We start from the raw sequence: 13,727 nt of genomic DNA, 5'->3' as shown, positions 1-13,727 counted from the left end.
ATGTTAAAAAAACAGACAATGTGATTTTCTGGATTTTTTTTTCTCAGTTTGTCTCCCATAGTTGAGGTCTACCTATGATGTAAATTACAGACGCCTCTCATCTTTTTAAGTGGTGGAACTTGCACTATTGCTGACTGACTAAATACTTTTTTGCCCCACTGTATATATATATATTTTTTATTTAGGAATTTTTTTTTTTTTTTTTACACATGTGGACATTTTTTTTTAACTTTTTTACTTTGTCCCAGGGGGGAACATCACAGATCGATGATCTGACAGTTTGCACAGCACTCTGTCAGATCACCGATCTGACTTACAGCACTGCAGGCTTACCAAGTGCCAGCTCTGAGCAGGCACTTGGTAAGCCACTTCCCTCCCTGCATGACCCGGATGCCGCAGCCATTTTGGATCTGGGTCTGCTGCAGGGAGGAGAGGTAAAGGACCCTCGCAGCAAGGCGATCACATCGCGTTGCTGCAGGGGTCTCAGAAAAGCCTGCAGGGAGCCCCCTCCCTGCGCGATGCTTCCCTATACTGCCGGCACACCGCGATCATGTTTTATCGCGGTGTGCCGGGAGTTAATGTGCCGGGGGCGGTCCGTAACCACTCCTGGCACATAGTGCCGGATATCAGCTGCGATAGGCAGCTGACACTCGGCCACGATCGGCCGCGTTCCCCCCGAGAGCGCAGCTGATTGCTATGACGTACTATCCCGTCGAGGGTCAGATAGGCCCAGGTCACCTCGACGGGATAGTACGTCAAAGGTCAGAAAGGGGTTAATTATCTAAAAGTATAACACTCACAGCAAACTTCTTAAAAATGGTGATGTACAGGGTGTAACCAATCAGGGCAAAACGAGGTATGGAAAAAATGTGTTGAATCACAAGCCATAAAAAAAGTTGTATAGGCGGCTAATCTATCCCTAGAAATCCATGAGAGTCGCACTACCTGCCAGCAGAGGTTGGCACCCTAAGTGTCCTGGACCCGTAGAGGCGAGCAATCATGAAACGGCCATCGTCCGTCTCTCATGTCCCCCAGCATTCTTCTCATGTACTGCTTATCCTCTCTTTTGTCCATGGCACGAATGTGAAATAAAGGACATATAACTTTTCACTTCAGCTGGTGAGTGCTGCATTTTTTTTCTTCATGAATCATTTCTAAATAATCACATGTGCTGCAGCAGTAGTTAGGAACACAAAAGGAATTGCTCATTATGTTTGTATGCCTTTGAGAAAGGACCATTTTTAACGGGTCCGAAACGCGTCAGGCGTTGGGGGTCCCCCATATGTACTGTTTTTACTGATGAAGATGTCTGAATAAAGAAAATTATTTTTTAAGAAAAGGACTCCTGTGCAGGAAAAATCCTTTGTTTCTACATTTGCTTATACGTGGTAGTCAGCCACTGAATTCCAGGCATAGATGTCTCTAGCATATTCTGGTGAGTAACTATCCTCCTTCCCCTTCCTTTAATTTGACATGGTGTTTACCTTGGTGGCCAAAAAGTTCAAATTTTGGTCTCATCTGACTAAATCACCTTCCTCCATACATTTGGGGAGTCTCTCATATGAACTCGAGCGTGGGAAAATATTCTGAAAGTTCCCAGGCTCAAGTTCATATGAGTTCATCCAGCAGAGGGCGCATCACCGCGACTCAAGGTAACTACAGTACATTCCCCTGCATTCCACTCATTCACCAAGTTTTACAGACAGGAGCACAGCTGCATTAGCAGAGCTCCTGGGTGTAAAATGATTTAACCCCTTCAGATGGATTTACAGCGTGGGACAAGACTGAACGACGGAAGGTATGGAATATTGTTGTTTGTTTTTTTTAACTTTGTTTCAGTTGACAAGGGTCTTCAGGTGGATTAAGAGTATAATAAAATATTAAAACACCCTGTGCCTTTATTTCATTAAAATACTTTTTAATAATGTGTGTGTGTGTTTTATTAACCATTTCGTACTATTGGATTAATAATGGATAGGTGCCATAATTGACACCTCTCCATTATTCACCTGGCTTAATGTCATCTTACAATAGCAAGGTTGCATTAACCCTTCATTAACCCATATCCCACCGCTACACGGGAGTAGGAGGAGAGTGGCCAAGTGCCAGAATAGGCGCATCTTCCAGATGTGCCTTTTCTGGGGTGGCTGGGGGCAGATGTTTTTTAGCCAGGGGGGCCAATAACCATGGTCACTGTCTAGACTATTAATATCTGCCCTCAGTCACTGGCTTTACCACTCTGGCGGAGAAAATTGTGCGGGAGCCTACGCCATTTTTTTCCGGGATTTAACCCTTTAATTTAATAGCTAGAGACCCCAAATTTTACACACAGATACTTGTTACATTAATAAAGAGGAATATGTAATAAAAGAAGGGATATAAGATGGTTTACTGTATGTAAACCAAGTCTCATATCCTGTCGGGTTTGTGAAGGAGATAGGAAAAGCCGGCAATTGAATTACATGCTTTTCTGCTATCTAGCGCTGAATTAAATCTAAATATATATATACTAGATGGTGGCCTGATTCTAACGCATCGGGTATTCTAGAATATGCATGTCCACGTAGTATATTGCCCAGCCACGTAGTATATTGCCCAGCCACGTAGTATATTGCCCAGCCACGTAGTATATTGCACAGCCACGTAGTATATTGCACAGCGATGTTGTATACAGCACAGAGTCACGTAGTATATTGCCCATTCACATAGTATATTGCCCAGTCATGTAGCATATTGCCCAGCTACGTAGTATATTGCCCAGCTACGTAGTATATTGCCCAGCCACGTAGTATATTGCCCAGTGACGTAGTATATTGCCCAGTGGCATATTATATTGCCCAGTCACATAGTATATTGCCCAGCCACGTAGTATATTGCCCAGCCACATAGTATATTGCCCAGTCACGTAGTATATTGCCCAGCAATGTAGTACATTGTCCAGCCACGTAGTATTCAGCACAGAGCCACGTAGTATATTGCACAGCGATGTAGTATACAGCACAGAGCCACGTAGTACATTGCCCAGTGACGTAGTATATTGCCCAGCGACGTAGTATATTGCAAAGCCACGTAGTATATTTTCCAGCCACTTAGTATATTGCCCAGCCACATAGTATATTGCCCAGCCATGTAGTATATTGCCCAATCACGTAATATATTGCCCAGTCACGTAGTATATTGCCCAGTTATGTAGTATACAGCACAGAGCCACGTAGTATATTGCCCAGCGACTGGGCAATATAATACGCCACTGGGCAATATACTACATGACTGGGCAATATACTACGTGGCTGGGCAATATACTATGTGACTGAGCAATATACTACATCACTGGGCAATATGCTACGTGGATGGGCAATATACTACGTGGCTTGGCAATGTACTTCGTGACTGAGCAATATACTACGTCAATGGGCAATATACTATGTGGCTGGTCAATATACTACATTGCTGGGCAATATACTACGTGGCTGGGCAATATACTACGTGGCTGGGCAATATACTACGTCTCTGGGCAATATACTACGTCACAGGGCAATATACTACGTGGCTCTGTGCTGTATACTACGTAACTGGGCAATATACTACGTGACTGGGCAATATAATACGTGACTGGGCAATATACTACGTGACTGGGCAATATACTACGTGACTGGGCAATATACTACGTAACTGGGCAATATACTACGTGGCTGGGCAATATGTGACTGGGCAATATACTATGTGGCTGGGCAATATATTACATGGCTGGGCAATATACTACGTGGCTGGGCAATATACTACGTGGCTGGAAAATATACTACGTGGCTGGGCAATATACTACGTCGCTGGGCAATATACTATGTCGCTGGGCAATATACTACGTGTCTGGGCAATATACTACGTGGCTGGGCAATATACTACGTGGGCTGGGCAATATACTACGTGGACATGCATATTCTAGAATACCCGATGCATTAGAATCGGGCCACCATCTAGTATATATATATATATATATATATATATATATACCTATTCTATGTGTACACATTTATTCTACCTATTCTATTCTGTCAGTGTGATTTTACTGTACACCACTCTGAATTTACGGCTTTTCTAGAGAACACCACTGCGTATTTCTCGCAAGTCACACTGCTGGTCCGTGTGTAATCCGTATTTTTCTCGCCCCATAGACTTTCATTGGCATTTTTTGGGCGCAATACGGTGACAAACGCAGCATGCTGCGATTTTCTACTGCCGTACAAGACCGTATAATACGGATCAGTAAAATACAGCAGATAGGAGCTGGGCCATAGAGAATCATTGGGCCGTGTGCAATGCAAATTTTATAGATGTATTTTCTGCGCTCATACGTCCGTAAAACTCGCTAGTGTGATGCCGGCCTTATGCGATGTATATGCTGCACTCAGCCTCCTATGATGTATATACCACACTTAGCCTCCTATGATGTATATTCCACACTCAGCCTCCTAAGATGTATGTGCCGCACTCAGCCTCCTATGATGTATGCAGTGCACTCAGCCTCTTGTGATGTATATACAACACTCAGCCTCCTATGATGTATATTCCTCACTCAGCCATATACAATGTATATGCCGCACTCAGCCTCCTATGATGTATATTCCACACTCAGCCTTATACAATGTATATGCCGCACTCAGCCTCCTTTGATGTATATTCCACACTCAGCCTCCTATGATGTATGTGCCGCACTCAGCCTCCTATGATGTATACACTGCACTCAGCTTCTTGTGATGTATATACAACACTCAGCCTCCTATGATGTATATTCCGCACTCAGCCTTATTCGATGTACAGTGGGGCAAAAAAGTATTTAGTCAGTCAGCAATAGTGCAAGTTCCACCACTTAAAAAGATGAGAGGCGTCTGTAATTTACATCATAGGTAGACCTCAACTATGGGAGACAAACTGAGAAAAAAAATCCAGAAAATCACATTGTCTGTTTTTTTAACTTTTTTTTTTGCATATTATGGTGGAAAATAAGTATTTGGTCAGAAACAAACAATCAAGATTTCTGGCTCTCACAGACCTGTAACTTCTTCTTTAAGAGTCTCCTCTTTCCTCCACTCATTACCTGTAGTAATGGCACCTGTTTAAACTTGTTATCAGTATAAAAAGACACCTGTGCACACCCTCAAACAGTCTGACTCCAAACTCCACTATGGTGAAGACCAAAGAGCTGTCAATGGACACCAGAAACAAAATTGTAGCCCTGCACCAGGCTGGGAAGACTGAATCTGCAATAGCCAACCAGCTTGGAGTGAAGAAATCAACAGTGGGAGCAATAATTAGAAAATGGAAGACATACAAGACCACTGATAATCTCCCTCGATCTGGGGCTCCACGCAAAATCCCACCCCGTGGGGTCAGAATGATCACAAGAACGGTGAGCAAAAATCCCAGAACCACGCGGGGGGACCTAGTGAATGAACTGCAGAGATCTGGGACCAATGTAACAAGGCCTACCATAAGTAACACACTACGCCACCATGGACTCAGATCCTGCAGTGCCAGACGTGTCCCACTGCTTAAGCCAGTACATGTCCGGGCCCGTCTGAAGTTTGCTAGAGAGCATTTGGATGATCCAGAGGAGTTTTGGGAGAATGTCCTATGGTCTGATGAAACCAAACTGGAACTGTTTGGTAGAAACACAACTTGTGTTTGGAGGAAAAAGAATACTGAGTTGCATCCATCAAACACCATACCTACTGTAAAGCATGGTGGTGGAAACATCATGCTTTGGGGCTGTTTCTCTGCAAAGGGGCCAGGACGACTGATCCGGGTACATGAAAGAATGAATGGGGCCATGTATCGTGAGATTTTGAGTGCAAACCTCCTTCCATCAGCAAGGGCATTGAAGATGAAACGTGGCTGGGTCTTTCAACATGACAATGATCCAAAGCACACCGCCAGGGCAACGAAGGAGTGGCTTCGTAAGAAGCATTTCAAGGTCCTGGAGTGGCCTAGCCAGTCTCCAGATCTCAACCCTATAGAAAACCTTTGGAGGGAGTTGAAAGTCCGTGTTGCCAAGCGAAAAGCCAAAAACATCACTGCTCTAGAGGAGATCTGCATGGAGGAATGGGCCAACATACCAACAACAGTGTGTGGCAACCTTGTGAAGACTTACAGAAAATGTTTGACCTCTGTCATTGCCAACAAAGGATATATTACAAAGTATTGAGATGAAATTTTGTTTCTGACCAAATACTTATTTTCCACCATAATATGCAAATAAAATGTTAAAAAAACAGACAATGTGATTTTCTGGATTTTTTTTTCTCAGTTTGTCTCCCATAGTTGAGGTCTACCTATGATGTAAATTACAGACGCCTCTCATCTTTTTAAGTGGTGGAACTTGCACTATTGCTGACTGACTAAATACTTTTTTGCCCCACTGTATATGCCTCACTCAGCCTCCTACGATGTATATACCGCACTCAGCCTCCTATGATGTATATTCCGCACTCAGCCTTATACGATGTATTTGCCGCACTCAGCCTCCTATGATGTATATACCACACTCAGCCTCCTATGATGTATATTCTGCACTCAACCTTATACGATGTATATGCCGCACTCAGCTTCCTATGATGTATATTCCACACTCAGCCTTCTATGATGTATATGCCGCACTCAGCTTCCTATGATGCATATTCTACACTCAGCCTCGTGTGATGTATATACCACACTCAGCCTCCTATGATGTATACACTGCACTCAGCCTCGTGTGATGTATGTGCCGCACTCAGCCTCCTATGATGTATACACTGCACTCAGCCTCTTGTGATGTATATACCACACTCAGCCTCCTATGATGTATATTCCGCACTCAGCCTTACACGATGTATGTTTCACAATGCTGTTGTATCCTACGTGATGTATACAGCATAATGCAGTATATACAGTAGCATGGTGCTATAAATATATGGTTTCTATTGTACATTGTATTGTTGTGTATATATAGTGTAGATATGCTTATATAGTAGAGGGGTGTAATTTCCAAAATTGGGTGACTTGAAGGGAGATTCTACTATTCTGGTACTTAGGGGCTCTGTATATGTAGTCTGCAAATTATCTACTATATAATTGTCTAAGGGTCACTTCCGCCTGTCCTTCTGTCTGTCTGTTGCAGGTTCCGGTGGCAGAAGGACCTGCCATGACGTCACGGTCATGTGACCGCGACGTCATCACAGGTCCTGCGCTAATACCAACCCTGGGACCGGAAGCTGCCGTGGACTACAAGGGCTCCCTCGGAAAGGTGAGTATTTGTTTATTTTTTATTTTTTCACCAGTGACAAACCTGGCTGGGCAATATACTACGTAGCTGGGCAATATACTACATGACTGGCCAATATACTATGTGGCTCTGTGCTGTATACTACTTCCCTGTGCAATATACTATGTGGCTGGGCAATATACTACATCACTAGGCAATATACTACGTGGCTCTGTGCTATATACTACATCACTGGGCAATATACTACGTCACTGGGCAATATACTACGTGGCTGCACAATATACTACGTAACTGGGCAATATACTATGTGGCTGGGCAATATATTACGTGGCTGCGCAATATACTACGTAACTAGGCAATATACTACATAACTGGGCAATATATTACGTGGCTGGGCAATATACTACGTCACTAGGCAATTTTACTACGTGGCTGGCCAATGTATTACGTCACTGGGCAATACACTATGTGGGCTGTGCAATATACTACGTAGCTCAGCAATATTACTACGTAACTGGGCAATATACTATGTGGCTGGGCAATATACTACGTGGCTGCACAATATACTATGTCACTAGGCAATATACTACGTAACTGGGCAATATACTAGGTGGCTGGGCAATATACTACGTCACTAGGCAATATACTACGTAACTGGGCAATATACTACGTGGCTGGCCAATATATTACGTCACTGGGCAATATACTACGTCACTGGGCAATATACTACGTGGCTGGGCAATATACTACGTGGCTGGGCAATATAATACGTGGCTGGGTAATATACTATGTGACTGGGCAATATACTACGTGGCTGGCCAATATACTATGTGGCTGTGCAATATACTACATGGACATGCATATTCTAGAATATCCGATGCGTTAGAATCGGGCCACCATCTAGTTCTATAATAATTTGTTCTCTGAGAGTCAAATAGTGCTCCTTCCCTCCTGAATCTCACCATGTGGTTAAGCAGTACTGTACATCCTCATATGGGGTATTGCCACATTCAGCAGAAATTGTGTTACAAATTTTGGTGCAATTTTTACTCATTTCCAAGGTAAAAATAGAACATGTGGGGCTAAAACTACATTATATTGGTAAAATGTAATTTTTTCTTCATTGCCCCATTGTATATCAAAAAAGTGACATCACTGTATAATTTACACTACACAAAGGGTTAATATCTAGAAAGCTCCTGGAAAGACTAGTATATTTGTATTTTATAATTAATAATTGCAATTACTGTAAGTATAACTTAATATTTGCTTTTTAATTAGTTTATAAATATAACTTTGTAATTATCAATTGATAGAAAGTCATCTGGAAAGTTAGAAAAATGTTGTAGTGGATGAGGTGCCACTTCTGCCCACAGACTGGTACTGTACCTTATATTCATAGTCTTTAAAGGGGTTGTCCAGAACTTAATCATTGATGATGACCTATCCTTAGGATAGGTCATTAATGTCTGACTGGTAGAGGTGCAACTCCCAGCACCTCCGACAATCAGCTGATCTTGGTATCAGCCGGAACTGCTCAGATACAGAGCTGCATTGCACCGCTCCATCGACTAAATAGTGGTGGTGGCAAAGTACTGCACATCCATGCCCTATTGATTAAAATAGGATTGATAAGGATAGGCCATCTATATTAAAGTCCTAGACAATCCCTTTAAATAATGTATACATTCTTGGTCCAAGTATTTTTTAAAGCAATTATTATAATGATGAAACCATTACATTTGTTTTCCTTTAGATCAAAACAGGTGAAAGAGTTATAATGACAGCGTTTGGACTTCTATTTCTAAAATTGAAAAAATCAGATGCTGGGATATATTATTGCCAAACTGTGGAGAATTCTTATGTCCATACAATTAGAAAAATGACTTTGGAAATTTTTGAAGAAGAGCGCGTTGATGACATGTTCCACAAAGAGGAAGAAGAAGAAGTTACGCTCCCAAAAATGCCATGTCCCGCACAGCCAAGCATTCCCCAGTCATCCAAACAATGGTATAAAGAGTTCTTGCAGTTAATTGGATATAGTAATTTTCAAAAAGTGGAAGAATATTGTGAAAAAGTATGGTGCACAGATAAAAGGAAGAGAAAACTGAAAATGTCTCCAAATAAATGGAAACATATAAACCCACAGGAGCGTAAGTCACGTGGGAAATCAGACCATCACCGCATGCCAAGGCACATACTACAACCATAAGTTATCTACTTGGAACAGTTTAAGACTCTATCAGCAATAATTTAAATGAGTGAAGAAGACAACTAAATATAGTCAACTATCATTTTAAGTCATCATATCTTATGAAGTATCAACAACGTATGAACTGGTTTGGCATTATGTACATAACTTATCTATTTTATTAAAACTTTAAATGTGTTTATATCCATCATTTAAAATGGATTTACTGGATTTTCTTCTTTTTGTCTGTTTGTATGTTATAACCAAAATATAATTTTCTTACATTTTTGATATGATGTATTAAGGGCTAGTTAATTTTATCAATAAGTGAACAAATAATTATAGTTTGTGAATGGTTCAAAATGTAAATGATACATGGTTGGTAACGTATAAAAAAAAAGGTGGAGAAAAGACAAGAGGCGATTAGGTTTAATGTTTCTGCAATCTTTAATTAAAATTCATAAAGCTGTGTTAGTCCAAAAAAAAGGTAAAGCAAAACTCAAGAGGCATCAACCAGATTAATATCTGAAGGAAAAGAAATAAAACTTTCATACAACTCAATAAACGAGATATGAGGATTCAGCATATTTATATAGTAAAGTATCAGTTTAGTTTGTCTGGAAAGCATTTTTTTCTTGTTTTTTAGTTCATTTTTTCTTTTAAAACAAACTAAAGCTTGCAATACTCTTGGAATGATTTGATCTGTTTATGGGGCCTCTAGTATTCAGCATTGTCCTCCATGTACACGGTCACCTATATCTCCGCCAGCTATGTAAATGAAAAAGGGTCTGGTACTCCCAAGTATTTGATGTTGGAAAAAATCCTGTATGGTCCAATGTAGTGGATACTTTACGTGACGCTTCGGTTAATTTGACATTTTTCAAACATGCACAATTATTGTGAGACTACGTGGATCTCGTTATAGGGAACCTTACTCCCAACAACGCTTCCCATCCCATAGCGCAGCCTCTATAACGTGGTCTCACAATAATTAGTAAGTTTGAAAAATTGGCACATAAATTATACACTACATTGTACCATACAATTAAAGATTTTTGTTCTATATCAAAGACTTGGGAGTGCCGGATTCTTGTTCACTTGACTACTAAGGGAGTTGGGCCGTATCCAAACACCCACATCCATATTTCCCTATTATTTTGCCTGCCAGAAAATAACTTGTGGTCTAGTAAATGTACAATTTTATTGCACTGCACAATTTTATTGAAGTGGATGAAACTGCACTTTGTCTGGAGTTCCGCAAGCCCATCTTTACCATACCCCTGTATATCATTTGCCACAATGTTAGCCATCTCACACAGGCCCACTGAATGAAGACAGATAGATAGCTCATGTTCTTGTCAATTTGTTCTATTGACAATTATAGAATCTGTGCATTGTTAACACACAAATTCCTTTGGATATGACAGAAAAGTGCATAACAAAGTCTTTTTTCCGAGCTAATTCCAAATTATATTGCATTGCAAAGCAATAAAGGAATACGACAATTTATATCGATGTACAACATACCACATGCAAACTGCTGTGGCAAAGTATAGATAAATTATATTTTTAAAAAGACATAATAGCTTGACAGTAGCAATAAGCATATCATACCATATTCCAATTACAATATTCACCTATTGTCCTGTTTTGTTTCCCAGGAAATTTGATTAACAGAGAAGTTACGTCCCTTAATAGTAATGCCCATTATTATGCTCATGCTGCTGGCATCCCACAGTGAACGCAATACCAATTAGTAAATATCAAAATAAATGCAATCTTCCCTTGACCACAGTATTGTCTAGTTCACTGATTGCTAAGATGAAAGAAATGTCTACATCAAAGGGATTATCAGGATTTTCAATTATTGGCTGATTGGTGGGGTCCAAGTGTCTTAACTATCTCTTCTTCATGCTGATCCTACATGGAAGCCTATCAGTTAATTCTTACAAGCCTTTTTAAGCCAAGATCCCATGTGTACCTTTTGATGCATTATTTTGAGGCAAACATAGGAGTAGTTATAAGAAATAAGAGGTATATGAACCATATCCGAGGAATGGTGAGACATGGGAACCCAAGAAAAACAATGCCAGATTCAAGACAACAATGGTATCAGCTGAAAAATGACATATTTTTGACAACTGACAAATCTTCTTTAAGGCTACTTTTTAACATTGTAAATTAGGTTTGTGATATGCCAATGTTTTCATTTATTGCCTAGTTTTTATATAATGTTGAAAGCTCATTTGATAAATGTGCATACTGTCAATTCATTCCTCACAATTCAGCGTACTTAGTAATGCTATTTCTCTGAAGATCGCGCGTCACAAAGGTCTCGTGTCATTCAATATTTATATGATCTCATCTATGAATTTTCCAATGCTGTATTTCACTGTAAAATATGAATTAGCAGATGGATTAGCAAAGCGCAATAAGTATTATTTTGAATGTACATCAAAAGAATGTAATACTTACACTGGTGTTTTTATGTTCAATCTTATGTACATTAATTTCTTTTTGTAGTATTAGAACAATGAAATAATGAATTTTTATATTTTTATATAAAATCATTTTTAGTTACTGTTTTGTGTACCCCACCACCACCCCAAAAAATATATGCACATTTGCTTCATGGCTAAAGCTTTCAGTTGTGTATAAACATGATATAAACTGTATATAAAATGTCCTTTTCATTTTTCTTTCTGTGAATGTGTGGATCATTCTGTTTTACATGATGAAATAATTACATTAGATTCTAAAATAGAATAAAATTTAGCCAATAAAATGTTGTAATTATTTTTTTATATGCAAGGAATTAATTCAAAAGTGTTTCAAACTCATTATAACATGAATTACAGAAAAGCAAAAACAGAGCAAACATACTGTAGTGGAATGAAACGTGCCTCCAAATTTAAAATGAATATTTAATCTCCCCTGATGATCTACTGAATATCATTTACTGGTAGGGGTCCAGAAGCTGGGACCCTCACTATTGGTTGAAACAAAAGGGCAAAAGCGCTCAACTAAAAGTTCTGAGCCTCTGGTCGTAGCTGACTAAATAGGAGCCTGTCTTCAGCTCCCTCCACTCCTCAGATGAAATGGGACCACTTCACCACTGATCAATAGATCTTCACAATTCAAAACTTCTGACTTGTCACTATGATATGTAACAAGTTTTCTGAAAATTAACTCTTAATTAATATTCTTTATTTTTCACCCACATTTTTCACTCAAACTCCAGTTTTTCTTTTAGTTCGCTGTAGACAAACAGTAGTGCTTAGTTTATATTTTAATATATCAAAATCATGATTACCTCTTATTAAATACTGTGCTTCAAATTGAAAAATAAATCTCTGCCTCGATGGGGTTATGTCTATTACTAGATTTAGCTTAATGCTAAACCAGAGGACAGAGTTTGGGAATGTTGTAATTTTTTATTATAAAATGCCCCTGTTATGGCTACAGACTTTGCAAGAAATAACCAAATTACAGTTTTTAGTCAGGCAAGGCTAGACACTCCTGGAATTGGTTTAATAATTGAATTAATCAGCCATTTGGTTAAGCAAATACAGCAAACAGGTGCCTGTTGCTTTATGTCAGATTTAAAAAAGCTGATTTGTTTTAGTATCTTGATAACACATTGAGTTAACGACAGGAGTTAAAAGTTACGGTAAATCACATTAAGCGCATTTATAAAAAGTGCAAGAAAAATATGAAAGTTTGGTGAAACTTCTATTTAGGGCATTAAAGACAACATATTATTGTGCCAAAAAGTAAACAGGGGACTGGGACAAAAGGTCCAAGACAACCTGTATGTTTATTTTTAGATCTTGGAGAAATTCAAGGAGGGTTTTACAAATTGTAAAAAACAACCTTTGAATTAATAAATGTGACTGCAGGGAAAACAATTTAATGATATTTGGTTATGTTTGGAATATCTCAGGAGTGATCCAAAGGTTTATGATGTGCTAAGTTTAGAAATTAGCGGCTCTGGCGACATTCAAATTCACCAAATCATGCAGATTTTCTGGGGATTTTTGATTTGAAGTAAAGTTATTCTCTACAAATTGAATCTTCTATATCATGCTCCGCTTTCCCAAGACCCTCACAGTATATTAAATCTGAAATGCTAAAAAAATAATACTCACCTCATCACTCATCTCTCCCCGATATCTAATGCCCACTATTCGGTCTTTGGTGTCTATTCTTTCTGCTGCCATATGCTGCACCTCTGGCCTCAACACTAAAGTGAGGAACTTCTGGTGGTAGCCTAGCCTC

The 13,727-nt window shown here is 39.6% G+C and overlaps 1 protein-coding gene across 2 annotated transcripts in view; it reads left to right on the top strand.

The window, feature by feature from the left end:
* The window catches only part of SEMA3E (semaphorin 3E), a 392,121-nt gene extending 379,894 nt beyond the window's left edge, over positions 1-12,227 (top strand). Inside the window, exon 17 of one of the 2 annotated variants that reach the window (XM_069765160.1) lies at positions 9,015-12,227. In XM_069765160.1, the coding sequence (XP_069621261.1) occupies positions 9,015-9,470 (456 nt within the window). In that variant the 3' untranslated portion in view covers positions 9,471-12,227. The remainder of the gene's footprint in view (positions 1-9,014) is intronic. The other variant, XM_069765161.1, reaches the window with a different exon arrangement.
* The last annotated feature ends 1,500 nt before the right edge of the window (positions 12,228-13,727 follow it).

The sequence above is a fragment of the Ranitomeya imitator genome, chromosome 4 (assembly GCF_032444005.1).
Source record: "Ranitomeya imitator isolate aRanImi1 chromosome 4, aRanImi1.pri, whole genome shotgun sequence".
Lineage (NCBI taxonomy): Eukaryota > Metazoa > Chordata > Amphibia > Anura > Dendrobatidae > Ranitomeya > Ranitomeya imitator.
Note: the sequence above shows the minus strand (reverse complement) of the source record. Positions and strands in the feature narration are given on the sequence as shown.